The 22,355-nt window shown below is 44.5% G+C and overlaps 1 protein-coding gene across 2 annotated transcripts; it reads right to left on the reverse strand.

The window, feature by feature from the left end:
- Positions 1–272: 272 nt before the first annotated feature.
- NDP (norrin cystine knot growth factor NDP) lies at positions 273–21,559 on the reverse strand. 2 transcript variants are annotated; one of them, XM_059466153.1, is made up of 3 exons: positions 21,333–21,559; positions 10,215–10,569; positions 273–1,088 (listed from the first exon to the last, which is right to left on the reverse strand). In XM_059466153.1, exons 2-3 carry the CDS (start codon positions 10,431–10,433, stop codon positions 861–863), a joined length of 447 nt encoding a protein of 148 aa, XP_059322136.1. In that variant the 5' UTR covers positions 10,434–10,569; positions 21,333–21,559; the 3' UTR covers positions 273–860. The 2 variants fall into 2 exon arrangements, with proteins under 2 accessions (XP_059322136.1, XP_059322135.1); XM_059466152.1 differs by lacking the exon at positions 21,333–21,559 and adding an exon at positions 20,387–20,942.
- Positions 21,560–22,355: the final 796 nt, after the last annotated feature.

Raw genomic sequence — 22,355 nt, forward strand, 5'->3', positions numbered from 1 at the left:
GCTCTGGTTCTGTACATCAACAGGTCCATTTAAATTAAGAAACTACTCCATCTAGTATGTGGCATTTTAATATTTGATGAGTTTTCAGCTTTTGAATAATGGCTTTTTCAACAGATGTGATGTGTCACATTTCCTGACTTTTAGAAGGGAATAGTGAGTCTCATGACCTTTTCCTTCTCAAGAGTTGCTCAGTCACTGAACTCTGATGACACATGGTGCAAATAATTGTTTCAGCAAGGCTGAGTATTCCAAGCATGGCATTTCATATCCAGTTCACTTTTCAATGGTTTATTTGTAATTTCTGCTAAACCACAGTTAAAGTTATCCAGCATTTGGCCACTAGGTCAGTAACAGATGACCTGGCCAACAGCACAGATTGCTTTGAAGGCCAGTATAACTAGAAAACTGAGAATAAATTGATAGGTTAAGAGGTTGTCTGTGGGAACTGATGCCCATCCTCTGTCCAAATGTCACTTTCCAGACTGCAGTGCTGTCATCTGGCTGACCTTCTCTTCTGTTCCTCTGCTGCCCATGGCCTAAAGTAAAAGCACCTCTCTGTAGTCAGAGCCGAGTCTGAAAAAAAAGAAACTCTCCAAAAATATCCTTTCAGAAAAAAAGAAAGGCTTCCTAAAAAAACAAGTCCTCGTGCTTTCACCTTTATCACAGCCCACAGCGCGGCACCAGCACCATCCAGCAACCCAGGATATTTTGTACTTCTGCTCTTGGATTCAATCCAGCTTGGTTAGTCCTGTCCCCGCTGCAATCCTGTGCTGGGAGCTCCAGCCGGGCCTTGGGTTGTTTTTGGAGCTCTTCCCCCACAGCAGCTCCCCCTTGTCCCCCGTGTGCCATGTCCCTGGTCCCTAGGAGTTGCACTCCTCGCAGTGGCAGGAGAGGATGTAGCGGTAGGTGGCCGTGAGCCGCATGCCCCCCGAGCAGCGCAGCCTCATGGCCTTCAGCTTGGAGGTCTGGGGCCGGCAGCAGTGGCAGCTGGAGCGGAAGGGCTGCTTCAGGACCGTGCTGAAGGACACCATGGGCTCCGAGCGCGACGTCTGGCTGCAGCGGCCTTCGCAGCGGGCCAGCAGCACCATCTGCCAAGGCAAGCACAGAGGTCAGTGTTATGAGTAGAAAAGCTGCCTGTTTTTTTTTTTTTAAAGTTGCAGAGTTCACAGGTTGGGCTAGTTGCTGCCAGGATGGAGTTCTAACTGTTTGTTGTTGTAATCACCTGTGATTTTTGTTAACTACCTGTTGTTGATGGTTAAGAATTCCCCCTTTTGTCAAGTGGCACCCTGCTGCTTCCTGGAGGATGGCACCCAGATGGTGAAGAGAAGGGGACATTGAGTTGGCATGGAAATGACATCGGGAGAGACCCCTCAGCAAACCTAGCCAAAAACCCCTAAAAACAATGAGCCAACATGGAATTGACAGATCAAAGCAATGTCTAGACATGAGGAACAGAATCTAGTATCCAGTAAGACCCTTTTTACCCCTCACCCTCACCTAAAGATGTCAGCTAGGCAGAGGACCTCAAATGTCAAACCAAAAATCTGGGAATTTCCCGATGCTCTCCTGAGGATGGAACCCCCAGCTCTGCCACACACCAGTGGACAAAGCTGCAATCTTCCTCCTCCTCCATGCCATTCCTGGGAGCAGCGGTGGCATGAGCACGGACCCGTCGGTTCTCCCCACCGGAGCTGATCACTTTTAATAAAGGCATTAAAAAGGAGAAAGGTCTCCTGCCTGTGTTTATTTCATTTAGGAAACGTGTCCCCAGCACACACCTGGCACCAGCAGTGGGAGCCTCCTTCCAGCCTGGTTGGGGTTTTGTCACCACATCCCAGCCCCACAGCATGCTTTGTCCCTGGAGGAGATAATGTGGGCAGGAGGAAAAGCAGGGCTCCTCCTGAAATCCCTGGCACTGACACCAACAAGGACTGCAGGACCTAGACTGACCTTAGGGCTCCAAATGATCACTGCCAGCCCTGTTTCCCAGACAGTGACTGCACCCATGACTTGCTGACTCCAGATCTGTGGCAGTCAAGCCCTCAAATCAGCAGCCAGGCTGATTGTTTATTTGGGTATTTACCAGTTCTCAGTATACACACTAACTGGTTCTCATGTCTTGAGTTTAGATATATGAACATGTAAAGTAGAAATATAAAGAAGATGCTCCATTTATTGCTTTAAAGAAATATGTTTCCAGCTCATTCCTTTGATAAAGATCACCTTGACCATGTATTTGCAATTATATATGTATCTATATATCATTGCATCAGTTGTATCTATATAAAATGCACTGCATGGCGTAAAGCCGTGAAAATGCAAAAGAAGTTGAGCTGGTTTCCATGAAGATTCCCTAGTGAGATTTTCCAAAAACAGTGCAGCTCCAGGTTTATTCTTCTGAGTTCAAATGTGAGCTGGGACCAGAGCATGGTAACTTGCACAGCCGGAGGCACTAAAGGAAGGAGAGTCCCTGAGCAGTCACCTAGTCCCCAACAACCCCTTGAGCAGAGGAGATGCAGCATTAAGCACTACATAAATCTTGGAAAGGGCCCTCTAAAGCTCAGCAAATGATGTGCTAGAAACAGCTGTCACCACCCTGATAAGGGGTGTTGTACAAGTTTGAACAGACTCCTATACTTTCATGGGGAAGGAAATATTAAATCCATGTCAGCTAATTTTTGCTTAACCAGCATAAACTTCAATATCAGCTTATTATGTCATCTAAAGTAGGCAGTAAAACAGTTGTAAGTTTTTCTTATAACCAAGGGAGAGCATTACATTTTAACCATGCTACATGTATCTCATGGTTTTTTTCCAAAAAATATGAAAGAACAACTACAAATGTGACAGCAAATACTTTACAGTGTTAAGCCTTTTTGGGCTTCTTTCATTACACAGGCTCAACTGGCTGCAAATCTGTAAGTTAAGCAAGCAGGTACATCAAATGTTTAATTTTCTTTTTAGTCAGAGTTGTAAGGAAAGATGAGATAGAGAGAGAGAGAGAATATTCCTGAAATCAAGCAGGAAATGCCAGCACTGCCTGTGTCCATGGGAAAGGTTCTGATCATCCATTGCAAAGTGCTTAAAAATTACTCTTGCAAGAGTACTTGCATGCTAAATGTTTTGCTTGAAAATGTATTAATGTATTAATATATTAATAACTACATTTCCAGTCAACACAGGTCACAAAGAAGATGTCTTCATGAGCTAAAGATCTGTGCTTGGTACCATTTTTCTTCTTAGTTAGAGATGAGCTTTTGTTGCTTTCTGACAAATCTGTCATCCTTAAGGATTCGTAGCATAAATTTATGGTCTCCTTCCTGTGGTACTGCATATTCGTACATAAATTAACTTCAGCTGTTTGTACTAATATGGTGGGAGGGAAATTTCAGTGTACTCTTGAGTCACACCTGAGCTTTAGACCCATCAGCTACACCAAGCTCCTTAATAGCAGAGTCTTTATTGAGCAGAGAACATGAAAGGGACAATCACTGCAGCGCTGTCACCCCATTACTCACAGATAAAGATCTACATTTTTTCCCTTGCTAAACAAACCTCACTTCCCAGGCAGGCAGCTGGTGAAGGTATCTAATTAGACACCAGCTCTGCAGGTATCTAACCCTGCCTGAATTGCAAAGGAAAGGAGCAGATTGGGACATTTGACCCAGTAATTTCCTTCCCAGCACCTTGACAGCCCTTGTTAGGTGCCCTGCTTTGACCAGCTCACCAGGCTGTGCCCTCTCTGTCACAGACTGCTCCCAAATGTTTGGCTGAGCCACAGAATCACAGAATTAACCAGGTTGGGACAGAGATCATCAATACATTTTGGGGTTGAAGAGCAATCCAACAGCACCTGGCTAGTGTTTGAAGGCTTCAGAGACAGCAGAGTTGAAATCTCCTCAGGAGTGGTGCAGGGGGATGTACAACAGGCAGAAATCACTTTTTGGGAGGTTCAGAGTGTCCCTAGAGTCCCTTCCAAGCCATCGTTTCAGCCCAAATGTGACAGCACACACTGCTGTATTGTGGGGCTGACTTCTGGTGGTTGATGCTTCTGGAGCTGGAAAAATCAGTCACTTTCTGGTACTGTTACCCTAAGAATTTTTATGATGAACATCTGCTCCTGTATCTGCAGGTACTTACAGAAATGACAATAAAAATAAAACATACCCTTAAGAAACTGGCAGGACTAGAGAAGAGTTGTCCACAGTAATTATAAGGTAGAATCACCCGATGCACCAATATCTCTGTCTCAATATAAACAGCTTGTTTCCTAATGTAAACCCAGCCAATATTTAGTCAATGTGCCACTGTATTTATAATTTATTATTTACACGTTATAATTTCTAAGCCTTGCCTTTAATAATTTGTTTCAATCTTTGGAGGCTCTAATTTTAATCTGAAATTTTCCTGGCTATTTTGTTTTCTGTAAGATTAAGGTCAGTATTTGTAGAATCACACAGTGTTGGTTTTATTCCTTGTTTTTGGATGACAGTGTAAACTATTACCAATGGCATAAACCCAATGTTATAAAGTTGAATTTCAGGCTAAAAAAATATCAAATTTCCCATTTTCATTTCACCTTTCTAACCTTCTGGGCTATCTAAAATCCTAACCAAAATTTACCTTCCTCTTCATAAATCCAGAACAGCCCCAGTGGACTTTGGCAGGTGTGCAAATGAGCTGGAAATAGCATCCACTTTGAAAGCTTTGCCTTTTAATCAATTGTTCTGGCTGCTTATTGCTTCATGTACTATAGTACAATAGAGATTATCACCTAAATAATTAGTAATGCTATGATGCATGGCACAGAGTGGGTGTGTAAATATAGTAAAAACATGTGGGTGTTTTATAACCTGACACCTCTTGGCTCCCCCTGGCCCCTGCACGTGTGAGTTTGTGCATGTCATCTTGCAAGGCTGGACCCAGAAGCACAGTGTCCTACAACAAGGGAGCCACGTGGGTCTGTGAGCAGCTAGGGAAGAATATTATTATCATCATCATGATCATTATCATTATCATCATCATTATCATCATCATCGTCATTATCATTATTGTTATCATTATCGTTATTATTTAAAGTCAATGGTCTCATAGGTACAAAAAGAGAGCAGCCTGAATCTGAGGCAGTGTTTGACTCTGATCATTTGAGCTACATTCTGGAAATCCAGAAGCTGTGAACTGGTGTGTTATTAAGGGTGTTTGTAGTCCTCTTTTCTGCACCTCCAGCAACAAACTGAAGCCCAAAAGCAGATGGGCTGAGAACAGATTTTCACATGGTTCCCATGGCCTGGCTGCAAACAGGCATTACTGAAAATCTCCTGAGCTACCTCAGGAGATAATGTCTTCAAACATCTGCTTAATCTTTCTTCATCTGCTCTGTGTCTCTCTGAGCCGGATTCTTCAGTCTGAGACTGTCAGTGGTAGCACACTTCTGGCACATCTGGATGAAGCACTTGTGACAGCCAGAACTGGAATTTAGGAGGCTCTGGGAGCAGTGAGGGAACCCAGCACATTGATGGAGACCGGTCAGGGTAAATCCAATGCAGTCAGGAAAGGGAATACCTCATGAGCTGATACAAACATTTCCTTGAAGACAAAGGAAAACAGCTTTTCTGAAACAAATGGCCTTCTTCCATCCCCCTTTTGTGTCTCTTTTGTACTTTTTGTTACTATAATAAACTATGTTTCCAAAGGGTTTGGAAAACTGTTTTCATCGCCTCCCTGAGGCCACGAGCAAAAGGGATTTTAATGATTAAATTATATTGGCTGGATGTTTAACAAATCTACTTCCCATGTGAGTGCAATTGGCAGCCTCCACAGAGAACCCCAGTGGACATAATCCTTTTTCAACCAGGACAGACAGCAAACATAATACATCTTGCAATTTCTGAAACCACTTTTGACTTCTGTAACTCTACACTGCACCAAAAGGGAAAACATATGGAGTGAGAAAGAATATCTCAGTGAAACCATCACCCCCAAAAAGGGCAAAGTCTCTGCTTGACACTGTCATTCCAAGCTTCCACAGTGGAAACTTGGTGGAAACGAGAGGTACCACAATTCCCACAGCTACTCCCACAGAACTTTCCTTTTTTTTGTCCTGGTTACATTTTATCACTATATATATATATATATATAAACAGACATTGGATCTAGTTTTAATTAGCATGTCTAATAATCCTCTGTGTTTATATGCTACTAGATCCAGAACAGAAGACATAGGTCTACCAGAATGATTCAGATATCTAAGACCTTAAAACAAAACAAAACAAAACAAAACAAAAAAAAAAAAAAAAAAAAAAAAAAAAAAAAACCAAAAAAAAAACCCAAACAACATGAAAAAAGCTTGAATTTTCTGGGAAATTATTTCACTTTGTATGGAAACTGTTTTCATTTTCCACTTCATGAGAAAGTCCATACAATTCACAGTATTGTTGTAGAAGTGTTCTTGAAACTGTTGTGGCCATTGGGAAGCCAGAATATGTAATAATATCTTGAAAAATGATTTCCATTAAAGGCTTGATTTGAAAAGAATCAGAGTTTTGCAGCCAGAATTGCTAATGTTTGTGTCAACAACTTTTTTTCCTCAAAGCTTTTGAAAGTTTATGGATTTCATTACAATGCTTTCTGTGTTTTCACTTCCAGCTCCACTCCTAAAGGCCTGATTGCTTTTTTTGCTTTTTTCTGTCATTGGGGAAGCTAAAAAAAAGTGCATTGTCACTGGGTTCTTTTCCTTCCTTCCTTCCTTCCTTCCTTCCTTCCTTCCTTCCTTCCTTCCTTCCTTCCTTCCTTCCTTCCTTCCTTCCTTCCGACACTTCCTTCCTTCCTTCCTTCCTTCCTTCCGACACTTCCTTCCTTCCTTCCTTCCTTCCTTCCTTCCTTCCTTCCTTCCTTCCTTCCTTCCTTCCTTCCTTCCTTCCTTCCGACACTTCCTTCCGACACTTCCTTCCGACACTTCCTTCCGACACTTCCTTCCTTCCGACACTTCCTTCCTTCCTTCCTTCCTTCCTTCCTTCCTTCCTTCCGACACTTCCTTCCTTCCGACACTTCCTTCCGACACTTCCTTCCGACACTTCCTTCCGACACTTCCTTCCTTCCTTCCGACACTTCCTTCCTTCCTTCCGACACTTCCTTCCGACACTTCCTTCCTTCCTTCCTTCCTTCCTTCCTTCCTTCCTTCCTTCCTTCCTTCCGACACTTCCTTCCTTCCTTCCTTCCTTCCGACACTTCCTTCCGACACTTCCTTCCGACACTTCCTTCCTTCCTTCCGACACTTCCTTCCGACACTTCCTTCCTTCCGACACTTCCTTCCTTCCTTCCTTCCTTCCTTCCTTCTGACACTTCCTTCCGACACTTCCTTCCGACACTTCCTTCCTTCCGACACTTCCTTCCTTCCTTCCGACACTTCCTTCCGACACTTCCTTCCGACACTTCCTTCCGACACTTCCTTCCGACACTTCCTTCCGACACTTCCTTCCTTCCTTCCTTCCTTCCTTCCTTCCTTCCTTCCTTCCTTCCTTCCTTCCTTCCGACACTTCCTTCCGACACTTCCTTCCGACACTTCCTTCCTTCCGACACTTCCTTCCTTCCTTCCTTCCTTCCTTCCTTCCTTCCGCCACTTCCGCCACTTCCGCCACTTCCGCCACTTCCGCCACTTCCTTCCTTCCGCCACTTCCTTCCTTCCGCCACTTCCTTCCGCCACTTCCTTCCTTCCTTCCTTCCTTCCTTCCTTCCTTCCTTCCTTCCTTCCTTCCTTCCTTCCTTCCTTCCGACACTTCCTTCCGACACTTCCTTCCGACACTTCCTTCCTTCCTTCCGACACTTCCTTCCTTCCTTCCGACACTTCCTTCCGACACTTCCTTCCTTCCTTCCTTCCTTCCTTCCTTCCTTCCTTCCTTCCTTCCTTCCTTCCTTCCTTCCTTCCTTCCGACACTTCCTTCCTTCCGACACTTCCTTCCTTCCGACACTTCCTTCCTTCCGACACTTCCTTCCGACACTTCCTTCCGACACTTCCTTCCGACACTTCCTTCCTTCCAACACTTCCTTCCTTCCTTCTGACACTTCCTTCCGACACTTCCTTCATCTTTCCCTCTCCTTGGGTCTGGCAGGTGATCAGAAAGGTCCAGAGAGGGGAGGGCTGTGGCGCACAGATCCCTGTAAATGAAAACCACCCACACACCTCCACTTGGTCACTTTTGCCTCTTGCTGAAGTGAACTGCAATAAAATCAATATTGCACAAAGGGATGCACGTCTGCAGTTCTCTGTGTTAATGCCATGTGTCTCCCAGATGGTAGGCAGTTGTAGTCTAGCCTAAAAGCAAACCAAAAGACCTCTCCTGAATCTCAAGTAATGCATGATTTTGCTGTGTGGATTCAGAAGAAGTAGGGCAAAAGTCTCTGTGCTCCCACTGCTGTGAACCAGGCGTGGTTATGCAAACCCAGCATCCAGCCCTGCTGAGAGAGCAGTGTGAGGCAGCCCAGAGCAGAGCAGGCTCCCTGGGCCCAGTTTTGAGGCTGCCAGCCACTCTCTGCTGAGCAGGCACAGGATGAGCCTGGCTGCAGAGCTTTGGCCAGGGCAGCAGCTGTGCTGGTGCACAGAGCACCCAGAAGGTCTTACCTTCTGTGGGCCCTTCTCTCTGTGCTTTATTTCAGCTGCTTTTTATGCAGCTACCTGTGGCATTTCCTCACCCCTGCACTGATTGTGGAAGCAAAGGAGCTCCTGCACACGAAGGGATCTGCAGCCAGCACTGCATCCATCCCCACTCTGGATCTTCTCCTTGTAAATTCTCCCAGGATCCCTGCTGCTGGGGTTTGCCACCAGGCAGGCACCCCTTCTGTGATGAACCCTGTCACACACCAGCCTCCCATCCCTCTCTTAGCCTGGCAGGGTTGGCAAAAGCACTGGAGCTGGCAGTCCTTCCCTTCCCTTAATCCTGGGATGTGAGTGCCTGAGGCAAAGCCCCTTCCCATGGGACAGAGGAATGGCCCAGTCATCTGAATGCACTGTGTTAACTCAGACAGAACAAATTAGGACAAGACAAAAGGGACTAGCGAGGATTTTCCCATTGTTTCTCCCAATTCTTTTTCTCCACATAATGAAATAAATGGCTGTAGGCTACATGCACAGGCTGGTAAACCACTTTGACACAAAACTTTTCAGGCTTGAGATCCCAAATGAAAGTCAGTCTTGTATTTCTGTCTGCTCCTAAGCCCTACAGTTACCATCCAAGTGTCATTCTGCATGTAAACAAAGGCTTTGAAAAGGGCATGGGCAGGGAGAAAATAAGCAATATTCTTCATAACATTTTTTAAATTGCCATTTTACAGTTTGGTTCTTTATCTCAGCACTTCACCTATAGTAGTTATGAACTTGCTCCAGATTAAGCATTCACTTGAAGGATGGGGTGACTGGGGTGATCTAAATTTCCAAACTAGCTAATCTCCTTGGGGCCATCAGCTGAGATCCCAAATGTGCTCCTTTCCATCTTGTCATTTACTGCTTGTAAGCTTTGCCATCATCGTGAATTTCTCCTTTTGAAAAGGTGAAAAGCGAGTCAAGAGCCTTTACCTCCAGTCCAAGTTCTTATATACACACAAGATAAGATCCTGTATGACACAGGATATCCTCATATCTGCATGTCTCTGCTGCTAGATTCTGCTAGATAGGAACTCACACAGACAAAATCACCCAGAATGGCTCATTTTAACAACTCTTCCCTCGAAGCTGTGAAGGGGTGAGGGGAGCCTTGTTAAAAATGGGACCAGACTCCCGGTACTAAAGTGATTTCAGCATTTATTATTATAAAAGGAAAGGTCTAAAGCAAGGGGGTCAAGCAGGAGTGTTTCTATTGGGGATGCTGCAGCACCGGCGCTGGGTTTTCCTTTCAGCAGGGATGTCCCCGATGTTCCAGTGGAGCAGCACAGCTTCCCTTGGTCAGATGCCCCTTTTTATCCTGTTTTTTGTCCATTTGGATTGGTTTCTTTTTGGATCCTTCATTTGCATGAAGGTTTAAGACACTTGGTTGGCCCATGACAGTTCTGTCCAGGCTGGCTCGTGGTGCACTTCACTGAGGTGTGTTATGGTACATTGAGTACCACATTTCTTATAACTACCCTTTTAACCCCTTTTACTATATAACAACCAAACTAACAGCACATTCTTAACAATTATCACTATTTTACAACAGTTTCTGACCTATTTTTAGCAGCCTTACCTTGGAGCTGCACTTGTAGAGAGGGTGGCTGATGGAGTCCACGTAGTGGTGCCTCATGCAGCGGCTGGGGTCGGAGTCGATGAGGAAGGAGCTCTCTGTTTTACTGTCCGTGTCTCCCATCATCACCAGCAGCGAGAGCATGGAAATCGAAGCTGCGAGTACATGATTTCCCATGGTCGAGGAACTTCTCGCTGGTAACAGCAGAGGGAGGTAGAGCATCAAAAACCCTCCGAATTCTGGAAGCCAGTTCTTTTCCAGGATGGTGAAAAGTCTGGTTTAAGTGTCTGAGCTGTCATTCTTCTTCTCAAGTTGGAGTCTGATGAGATTGTAATCCACCAAAGAATCTCCTGCACAGCTGGAATAAAAGCAACACAAATCACAATCCTAAGCAAAAAGACCTCTAGAGAAAATAGACATAAATTGTATTAAGGCACTCAGGAACTTTGCTAGCCAAAAAACCTGCTCAGGGTGAGCATCATCCCCACAGTAGGTAGGGAATATGGCCTTAAGGAAGGACATGTCAAGGCCTTGTTACTTTTAGCATTGTTTTATCATTTCAGGAAGATTAAATGACTTTTGACTTTCAATACCACAAGTGGCGCAATGCCACTCTTTTCCACTTGGTGATGAAATTCATCAGAAACTCCTCCAAATCGAAAGGACTGTACCCACTCAGAGTGTCAAGGAGGGGCAAGGCTTGGCTGCCTTCCACATTACAGATAGGAATGGTATGGGATGCCCCAGGCAGCACAAGGAGAGGCTGGAGGCAGGTTGAGCTGTGGCTCTGGAGGCTGCCTGGCCGTGCCCTGCAGCTGCAGGGACAAGGGACATCCCCAGGGTGGAGGGATGCTGCAGGTCCGAGCCAAGGCATGAGCAAAGTGGTCTCCCAGTGACCTGCTCTGCATGAGGAACCACCCAGGCCTCTGGCTGAACTGTCTGCCCTCTGAGTGTCGAATTCCCATGCACACACATCCAGGCTTTGCTTGCTTGCTTGTCAGGCAGCACTTTCTGGGTGTCAGTCTCTTCCCAGCTAATTAAAGAGCAGCATCTGAAAAATACATTTATAATTCCATAATATCCAAGTGCTATCCCAGCTATAAATATGTTCAGGTGGAGACATGGCTATCTACCCAGGCATCTGGATTTCTGTTTCATGTTGGAGATCAGGAGATTCTCCAGGAAACGGGTACAGGACAGCCCCTGAAACGCTGCCCAGAGCTTTGAGTCTGCAGGGGAAGGAGAATATCTCCATTAGCTGCTTCTTCACAGTCCCTTGATCCTTCTCACAAAGCCCTAGTCCCAACTGGGTGATTAATTTCACTTTTACTACAAACAGATATAACTTGAAAGAGCTGTGAATTATCCATCTAAACACAGCCCGATGAAGGATAGTCAAAGGATACTCATCAGTACAGTTGAAAGTGCAAAGACTTTCTGAAGAAACTTAAGATAAAACAGTTCCCTACTCACAAAGAAATGCTCTGGCAGAGCCTCTTGAGTATTTAAAGAGCTGATGTGTGCCTTTACTGCCTTATACAAGCCTCTTTCAAAATTATTTTCTGGTTTGCTGGCAGTCCACTAAACAGACTGATCCCCAAGCAGCCTCCCCACCAGAGTGCTTGATGATTTGTATATTGCTTTACAGCCTCCTCCAGCGCTTCTGTGAGAGGAGTGCCTCGCAGTGACAAACACTTCCAGAGTTCATCCAAGTTGGGATGGCACTGATGTGACAGCCAAAATGTCATGCTGAGAAGAAATGTTATTAGGGTTGCTTTGTGTGTTAGAGAGACAAAGATGCTCTGTGTTATTAGACATTTTTGTTGTTGTTGTTTCAGGCTGTTATCCATGTGCTTAAGTAGGAAAGGAAAAAATTATGTGACTGTGGATTTAAATGACAATACTTTTTTTTTTCCCCAGTCTGACATATGACCTGTTATATTTTCCTCAGCAAATGGGTCATTAAAAACATAATGTGGCTTTGCAGTATAAAGAACTTAAACAAACAACACCAAACACTTAGGATCTCAGATACAATCATGCACAGCCTCATTCATGTCAGTAAATATCCCTCCAAACATTTCAGCAGCATAGGAGAGAAATGTCTGGGTCATGGGAGCTGGGACAGACTCCCTCCCTGAAGTGAACTGTGCTACTCCAGTTTGTGCAGATGATGCCCAAGGATTAGCTAACAGGAGGAGGGATGCACTATTTTTTTCCCCATGTTTAACCTTTTACCTACATTCCTATTCTTTTTTATAAAGAGGCTGACCAAAACATGCTGCTTGGCAAGGTCTCCCTCCAACATAGTTAATCATTATTACACACCCAGTAATTCCCTCTCTGTCCAAATAAATTTTCTTGATATTAGACGGTCTAATTTCATGTGATACTACACCCAGGGATCCCCATTTCCCATTCTCTCTGTCCCACTGTTAATTCTGGGCTTCTATATCTTTCCATGGTTTTGATCAGCATGATTTAATACAGTGGGAGAAATCTGAAGTGCTGGCTCAGTTTTCAAAGGCTTATCTCCCTCGTTTTCTTCAGGAAATAATTGGATGACACAGAGTCTGCCTCATGAAAACTCTCTGAGAAAGCTGGAAAGACACAGGGAAAAGTATGAGAAAAGGAGAAATGGCTGTACCTTCCTCAGGATAAGCACAGAACAAAAAGTATTAACACTTCCACAACCTTTTAAAATTGCCCCGATACTTCACTAAGAAGGAAATGTAGCGGGTTTTGGTAAAAATACTTTGAAAGAAGTAAAAAGTATGACATATTTGTAAGAAAAAAGAGAGAAAACCATTGTAGATATGATCCATCTCTTGTGAAATAAGTGGTTATGGTTGTTCATAGATGTACTGGTAAAATGTGTAGTTATATCTCCTGACATACCTATGGGAAGCATGCACACACATTTTTCAAGCACATATGCTATATATAACATATATAACATATATGGAAGAAAAAGTCTTAGAGGGACATTTAAACACATGGAAGGTAGGGTGTAGATTTTTGATTCTGTAAAAAAAAATTCAAAATATTTTCACTTAGGTACATCACCATGATGAGGTATGTTGGAATGATATTTTCCATTTTCAGCTGATATTGAGCAATGGAATTTCGCTTGAACTTAGCATTATTATTATTTTTTAAGTTAAAAATTGCATTCCTTTTGAAATGTTGTCTGAAATTATAAAATCCTAGATAGCACATGCTATCAGGATTGGCATAAGTAGTTTCCAGTCTATACTTCTGTCCAAAGAACAGAAGCAAGTACAATTGTGCTCATAAATCATCATTACAATGACATTTTGTTTCATTTGGAACATACACTTTTTAATTAAAATCAACAATTTCACAGAGCAAATTTTCCTTCTATTTCAGCTCTTTTTTCCTCACTTTCTTTCCATGTAAAACCTGTGGTAGATAGCTTGTCTGCCAAGCTAACCAAAAGGAAACCTAAACTCCCCCACTTTATACCATCCTGTAAAGAAAAAGATGAAATAGATGCAAATGTAGCTTTATACCCTCAGGCTGAAAAATTGCTACAAAAACATATGACCTAACAGTGGATGAAAATCACTGCTTCACATTTTCTTCAGAATTCACTGAGATATGGGAAATACATTTTTTTAGCAATGGCTTTGTTTCCTTTCCATATACCTAATTTTCAGTATTTCACAGAGAGATAACATACTAAAGCTTCTTACAGCTGTTACCTAAAACTACTACAGCTGTTAGCCTTAAAACTTCATGGAAAAGTAGAAGACATCCCAAAGAAAAACCCTAGTAACACACCGTCTAAGACTGTATTGCATATGGACTTAGGTGCAAAGTTAGGGTTATTTTTCCAAATCCACACTCTTATTAACTGCTTTCTGAATAATAGATTTCTTATCATAGTTTTAGTATCATTTGGAGAGTGGTGAAGGCTAAGGTTTTGTTTTGCTTTAAGGACAGAAGAACATTCCATCATCTGGAATTATTTAGCCGGTCACTTTGTGAGAACGTAAACAGAAATTCCCTTTTTGCTATGTATCTTGGAAAAAATAAAGAGCTGAGCAATTCTCCCAAAGTCTACTGGATCTGCACAGCTTTTACCCTGGGAGGTGGGAAGGGAGCAGTGGAAAAACTCATTTATGGTGTACTTCTAGTTTCCTGAGCCCCCCATATTAGGCATGCATATATGTTCAGCTTGGCCTTCATTTGCTGAGTTTGAGTTTCATTTTCTGTGTTTGAGACTCTTGCTTGAAGATGAGGGCACCATTTAAGTCACTCAATGCTTTTTGGGTTTTGGAGGCTGCCAAAATCCCATTGAAGCAGCGGTGTGTGTGTATATAACTTAAGCCTGGCCTTGCATGCTGTGCATATTTAGTAAACACAATTACTTGGATCCTACCATGTGGTTCCCTCAATCTGAGTTTGTTATGTAAACACAAGAGTTGCAAGACTACTCAGTTTCTCCAAACTCCAGACCTAAAAAAGTGTCACTAACCACATATGCGTATATATGTGTGTGTGTGTGTGTGTGTGTGTGTGTGTGTGTGTGTGTGGATTCACTGCTGCTGCTCTGACAAAAAAAGCACCACAAAGTTCTTCATCAGACAAAAATGGATTTCTCAAGAACTTATCAAATTTAGAAAAGTTTTGATTTCCCAGGAAGATAAGGATTTGGGAGCTCCAATCTCCAAGGTCTTGATTGGAGTGGAAACAACTGTGATGGGCCAATTGCTCAGCCAGGCTCCACAAGGGTTTGTTCTGCAGGGTTAAATTCTCCACTGCCATGACAAAGGCAGCATGGTCTGTTCCCAAAGATCCTCCAGCACCCACAGCACTCAGGGGGCTCCCAGCCCACACAGCCATCCACACCATGCCTGGGAAGAGCTTGGGAAGCCCTGTGGGACTGAACCTCACCAGTGACAATGAGAGCCATTCCAGAGGCTCATGGAGTAGGAGAGGCAACCCCAAATGAGAGGCTGACCCTGATTTCTCTAGAACCACCTCATAGCCTTTGTCAATTCCAGCATATCTTTTAGCTCTGTAAGTAAATGCAATCATCTTTTCTTATCTAGGTATTTTACTGTGGTCATTCCCATGCCAGCAGTGAAGGAACTGGCCTGCTGTGCATGCTATCAAAAATCCTCACTTCACTCTGCAGCTGCCTGTCAAAACACCTGGCAGAGCCACTGAGCAGCCACGTGGCAGCCAGGCAGCACCAGGTGAGCACAGGCAACCCCAGTTGTCAGAGAAATGCCTCCACACAACATTTGAACAGGTTTCTTCCCATCCTGAGGCAAGGCAAGCACCAAACAAAATACTTTAGCAAGACCCTTACAGCTCTAAATATCTGAATGTTCCCCCGAGGTCTTGGTTAAGATGTTCCCTCAAGGTTGTGCTTAAGGGGTTTTGGTCTCCTGACATCCAGCTGTGCTGGAGCTTTTCCCCTTCCATGCCAAGGGAAATGTCTCCATCCATGGTCCAGGAGCTCCATCCACCCATCACACAGCAGCAGGGCACACAAACAACACACACTCCTGGCCAGAGCTGGCTCCAGCTGGTGGGCAAGAGGAGAGGGGAAGGAAAAAGGCAGCAAGAAGGAAAACAGGCTCAAAAGAAGGAAATTTAAGCCTCTTTATCTGGTTGTCCATGGTAGAGAATTCCATCTTCTGGTCCTACTAAAGCTGTGATGAGAAAAACTCCTGGAAACTGTTTTTTACTATGAGAATTCGTTAAGTCTTTTAATATTTCAGGAGATGAATGCCTGTCACTGTAAGCAGACTGAAAAAATCAAAAAAAACCAGGAAGACCATGGCATGTGAAGCATAAGAAACAACATAGCAATTGCAGCAAACATAAAGGAAGCACCCTGGGACCTTCAGCACACGTGGGATGAGCATACATGGGACTGATTCCCTGGGCTCATTTAAGGCCCCAGAATTGTTCCTGCCATGGGGACCCGGTGCATGAGGTGGAACAAATCCAGCTGAATGGCACTTGAGCTGCATGAACTTCCCTCTGCTTTTGAAGTTCCCAAGAATATTTCCAGTCCTTCAGGTACCAGGAGAGGGGGAGCAGGAGGTGCCTTCCTGCTCAGCAGTTGAAATAACAAACTGCAGTGGGTACTGTGGGCTGGCGCCCGGCCAGCAGACAGGCACAGGCCAACACGGAGAAAAGGGTTTAATGCACTCCCAAAGAATAACTACTGGGGGACAAAAGAGTGCTTGTATTTTTATTCTTTCCTTTTCCTGCTTCCAGGAAGCTTTAAATAGATTGATTAGGGGCATGCATGGGATATCTCTCTAATGAGGGAGTAGAGCTTTTTAATGGTGAGGTGATGCCAGCCTTGGATTCTTTCTTTATTCTTGTGTCTCACTGAATAGCACTGTAGTCATGGTCTCGAGTCTCAGACAGCAGAGGAATACAATTTTCCACTTGGTCATCCATCCACTTGCTGGATGGGATTATCCTTGCTGAAGCACCAGGTGCAGAGCTGAGCAGTCTAGGGCTGCCCATCCCTCTCAGGAGGCAAACCAGCAAGGGTGGCTGCTGGCTGCAGTGCAAGTGTTCCCAGCCAAGCATTAGCTATAGGATTTGCTTCAGTAATTACCTCTACTTCAGTCTTATGACCCAACAGGAGGCAAAATTACTCTTGGCCAAATTACAAGTCTGAGAGGTCTAGGGCACTCAGGCATGTGTCCTCTACCTGTTGGAGAGTGTTGCAAGCAGGTGGGCAGTTTTTGTTCTCTGTCTTTTGCATATTTTCCACCAAACCCATAGGCCTGTAGTTATCAATAGATGCAGGAGTAGGAATGGGTCTTTTTATTCTTTAACATTAAGCAAACACATCCCTGCCACTGGGACCAGCAGAGAGTGTTATGCATGCCGGAGACAGCACATGATTGAAGGGGATGTTCCCTCTCTTCTGACCCCAGGGGCAAAATCCTTTCCTCTTTTATACACAGGCAGCATTCAGACCACCATCCATATACCTCATCCTCTGATAATTAGGGAACCTAAATATTTGGCTCATGGTAACAATTCTGTGTCTTCTAACAAGGGGAGAAGCGTTGCCCTAGGTCCCACTCCCTTTGAGCCGTGCTGCTATGACAGCAATGTGATTGTCACTGCCATGGTATGCTTAACCTTTGCCAAACCAGAGCTGAGGCATTAACTCAGATCCTCAGCCCACATGTCTTAAAGGGCAATGTAACCTGTGCTGCCTCGGCCCAGCACAGTCTGCAGCTCAGTAATAACAAGCACGAAAATGTGACAAGCGTGAGCCGTAAAAATGATTGATGCAGCTAGAAAAATAACAAAGAGAAGCTGAAAAATTGCAATGAGGAGGAGGAATTCCTGGGACCAGTGTCTCCATGGCACCAGCAGCCCCCTACCCTCACACCAGAAAGAGAGGCTACACTCCGGTAGAAAGGATCTCCATACCACACAATGAAATTCCAGCAAACAGGACAAGGACTGATGGTGTCTGGAAGTGGTTGTGCCACTGCTACCCGGATAACTGTTTGAATTAGATTATGTGAGAAAAGGAGGAATATATAGATGACCAGCTGCTCAAAGGCTTACTACAACCTTGCTTTTATTGTTCTGCTAAGTTAGAGGTGGGGCATCAGAGGGATTCCTAACATACCACTACTGAGAAATTTTAATATGTTCCACACTGACACATATAAAAAGGAAATAACAGCTGATCACAGCCAGCAGAGACTGCAACATCTCTTTATATGCATGCACAGAAGGGTGGTTGAAGTGGGGAGCTCTTGGCTCAGACACCTGAGCTAACCTGACCCAACTAATCCATTCTCCTGCCACTGAGCTGAGTTTCAGCAAAAGGACTGTCAAGTGTGAAGTCAGGCAGCAGAAAAAAAAAGGTGATCTGGACATGGCTATTCAGCCCATCCTGAGATACCAGGACATGGAGAAGGGCAGGGGAGCTGAGAGGCAGAACACTTAACACTGATGAAAAGAAACACGTGTTTACACAAGCGACAATGATCCGGGGGAACAAGATATCACAGAGGGCAAAAGTTTAGCTGGGCTCAGCCAAAGGACCTGTTATGCATGGGGAGGGGGTTACAGTCACAGGGGTTTCATTTCTCAAGAGTTTTTGGAAGGGTTATAAACCCTCTGAGAGCTCACTAGATGGGGTTAGGGAGAAATTTGCCCCAGCAAGTTACCCCATAGCTGCTGCCACAGGGACTTTGTGTCTTTCTTTGATGTGGCCACTTCCAGAGGTGGATTGCTCAAATAACAGGGAGCTACAGTCTCATGTAGCAAAACCTTCCTAAAACTCACAGGGACAAGTCTCTCTCATACTCAGGAGTATGAGACAGAGAAAATTGTAATATTTAAAATACAACTATCACATATTTATAATTGTAATTAAAATAGTGATTGGGAGGTGGGGAGGGGGAAAGAGAGAGTTTTGTTTTTTTCAGTTAAGCAAGACGAGTTCACCAGACAAGTTGCAAGAATTAACGTCTCAGTGGTTTCATGCAAGCTTTCACCATAGATAGTCAATTCTCTCCAACTCCAAGGACAACCCTGAGCACCTCCTAGTGCATCTGAGAGCTGACAAGCCAGGCAGGGAGCAAAGTCAGCCCCAGGAGAAATGGGAAATGAAGCCAATCATGGGAGGATTCCCTGTCAAACGAGTCACAGCAGGCATCAGTGTGAGCTCCCAAGGAGGTGGCTCATTTCCCTCCCACCTGGGCAGGAGAGACTGCAGCCCTGGCCAGGCAAGAGGGCAAGAATATGCAGATGCTGCCACAAGCCTCAAAGGTGAGTGAGGGATGGTTCCAGTGGGGAAGAAGCCATGCCTAAGGAGCTACCTGGGGTCCTGCTACTGCAAACTGTACCCAAGACTGTCCATAACAAATATCCTGCCCAGCAAAGGCCAGTCATCAGCACACATTAATCTGATCCAAACCAGGCACTGCACAAACCCAGGAAAGCTACACGGGACACCTTCAGGTAGAGAAATGAACCTGTAACTAATCATCAGCATCCCCTAACTATACCCTGTCCCTAAATCAAAGAGCATTTTACTTTGTAAGCTTGAAATACCTATTCCTTCCACATTTGTTTTTAACTGGGAAATCTTAAAGCATTGTTTCATAGTACAAAATAATATTTCATTAGCAGCAAGAGTATATCAGTGTATCTATAAGTCACATTGGGAATCCCCAATTCAAGCTGATGAGTAGTCACTCATCAAATAGTTCTATTTAGGTCCAGGAAATTATTCATGTGTATAACTACTCACAAATATGACTAAGGTCCCCACAGCAAGAGCAAAAGTGAGCATTATTAGTAATTCAAAAGGAGGGGGGAAGAAATTATAGGTACAGGTCCTAAAATGTAGATATATTCTTTCAAGAAGGGACAAATAACAGCACTGTGATTATTACAGCCACACTTATTGCCACACCAGGCAGCTGGATTGCTTCTATTAGAAAATAACTTTGCAATAAAGTACTGATTTCAAGTGAGTTTGTCCCCACTGTTGGTTTTAAATAATCATTTGCCTTCAAGTGAGTTTGTCCCATTACTGGTTTTAAAAAACCTTTTGCCAGTTCTTTTTCAACAGGCAGAGTTCCTTCCTCTCAGCCATGGTTATAAAGCTTTAGGAACTGTAAGTACCATGTATATACATGAATACACTGTAAGTAACATATATAGGAAATATATGTTTCATCTTTAAAGACCTGCAGAAACCTTAAGCAGTTACTTGCCATTCTGTCTCTCCCTGGCAGAAACAAGCAAGATGTGTTATAGGGAGGCTGTGAGAGAAATTTCAATGAACTTGCAGAGTAGGATAAGAAATCTGCCTGGCAGCCCCACGGGAGACAGTGCACACACACACACACACACAGGCACACACAAATCCAGGTTTGCCACAAGAAAATCCCCCCAGCACACACTGGGTGTGTGACACTGCCGCAGCAGCTAACCCAGTCCCGAGACTGGGATTTTTTTGTCGCTCCGTTCTTTGCTGCCGGAGCCACTGAACTTCCACAGGATGAGTAAGAAAATCTCTCCCCCAGCACACACTGCGTGCGTGACACTGCAGCAGCAGCTGAGACTGGGATTTTTTTGTCACTCTGTTCTTTGCTGCCGGAGCCACTGAACTTTTCCAGGATGGGTTCACTCACCTGTGTCCGGCAGGAGCCGGGGCTCTCCCTCCGGGCAGTGTCCGCTGCCGAGCCCCGCCGTTCCCTACCCTGACACTCGCTCACAGCGGCGGAATCCTTCCTTGGTCCCAGCGAGGCGGAGAGCGGTCATGCTGGTGCCTCTGGCGCTGACACACAGCGGAATGATCGGCCGGGAGCGGAGCAGAGCCTCCCTCTCTCCTTCTGGGGTCGCGCAGCATCCTCCGTGTCCCGGCCACCTTCCGATATACCCCGGGCACCCAGCAAAGCCAGGCACAGGGGCTTTCCCCGCAGCTCCCAGCCGATAAAGAGTGCGGGCTCAATCTGTCCGCTCCACTGGAGAGCCTCGCTGAAGTTTGGATAAATAATAACGTGAGAATTGTGAGCGCTCCCGCGAAGCGTGAGGCGCAGCGCTAGAAATAAATATTGCCTGTTGTTTCAGATTGTTCTGAGCGCTCCAGCGGATGACTGGCAAGAGAACAGCAGGCGTAAGTGGTGGTAGAAGTAAACAGTGCAGCTTTAAAGCAGCAGGCTTGCCCGTGTTCGCAGAGCCCTGTTGTAGCGGGACAAAGCGGGTGCTGGCGATCCCAGCGCTCTCCCGGTGATCCCAGGGGTGATTCCAGCATATCCATTCACCCCAGAGCCACAAGCCATGGCCAGCACTGAGCTGCAGGCTGGAGCTCAGCGTGCTCACAAGAATAGGTGTTTAACCAAGTTGCTCAGAAGCACCCTGGGCCACCTATTTGACCACATACAGGCATCCTTCAGATAGGAGATAAGGACACAGGAATAAGGAGACGCAGGGACTAGAGCTGTGTTGATTCCATTTAAACAAGATTTAATTTAAAAAACAAGGAGAACATGTCTTTGTCAGATTAAGAGATTAAACACACAGTTAAAGTCCGTGTAACACTCAAAATCTGTAGGAATCTCTTATTTGCATGCTTACCTTTGGAAAACGCACCACTCCTTCCTTCCTTCCTTCCCTCAAACCCTTTGGAGAGCTGAAAGAGGTCCTGTTACTCCCAAATGCTTTTGTTCTTCTGTCCCTCTGTCACATGGCTTGCCTTTTATATTTGCAACACACAAAAGTTAGGGCTGTTGTTGAAGAGAGAGAGGGAGAGAGAGGGAGAGAGGGGGAATGTCAAATGGAAAAGTGCCATTGCAGTCATATATCAATCAGGGCGGCAGCAGCAGCAGCTCGCTGGCAAATGGGAATTCCACAGAAATGTGAAGCTCTTGTTATCTGAGAAATCACAAAACACCATGAGCCAAGCTCCTCTCTGCAGGGACTTCTTATAATTGGCAAGCCAGGAAATAGAAGGAAATGTAGGCGCTTTTTTAATTGCTGTTATTGTTTCAGATCTGGAGATAAGGAGGCTGTGGCATGTGCAAACCAGTGGAATATAAATCCTGAATATAAATCCTGAATCAAATTCCTTCCTAAGCAAATGGACCATGTGCAAGATAAAGCAAACCACTGAGAAGCAAGGGAATGGAGCTAAGTGAAGAATCTGACAGTAATGATTTAAAGAATTTGATAAGTGTTTGCACTTGGAAAATATCCATAGAAAAACTACCTGCTCCCTGGATTACTCATTAATCTCCTTTTTTCTGACCAGTTTTTCTTAGGCTTTTTAAACTGTGATTGATCTCAGATATCCTTAATTCAAGATATGCTGCTTCACTACAATTGGTCAACTAAATCATCTGACATTCTCTGGCTCTCCAGTTGGGTAAGCAGGCAAGCATTTTCTGTATAAATACTTCTCTGCAAACCTGCAATTCCCCTGCTTCCAACAACCTGCCTTGAAATCCTGAAGTTTCTGTCAAATAAACTCAGAATTTTGCTCAGAGAAGAAAACATTGTCTTTCTACTTTACACACCTTTCTCTGAAGAAGGCCAAGTTTGGAAGAAGTTATCCTTAAAATATTTTATAAAATATTTGAAATATTTTAAAACTTTTAAAAT

The sequence above is a fragment of the Ammospiza nelsoni genome, chromosome 2 (genome assembly GCF_027579445.1).
Source record: "Ammospiza nelsoni isolate bAmmNel1 chromosome 2, bAmmNel1.pri, whole genome shotgun sequence".
In the NCBI taxonomy this organism is placed as follows: domain Eukaryota; kingdom Metazoa; phylum Chordata; class Aves; order Passeriformes; family Passerellidae; genus Ammospiza; species Ammospiza nelsoni.

Coding starts and splice junctions, on each gene's coding strand:
- NDP (XM_059466153.1), bottom strand. CDS start 10,433: ATGCTCTACCTCCCTCTGCTGTTACCAGCGAGAAGTTCCTCGACCATG. Junction 1,089..10,214: donor TCTACAAGTGCAGCTCCAAG/GTAAGGCTGCTA, acceptor TTGCCTTGGCAG/ATGGTGCTGCTGGCCCGCTG.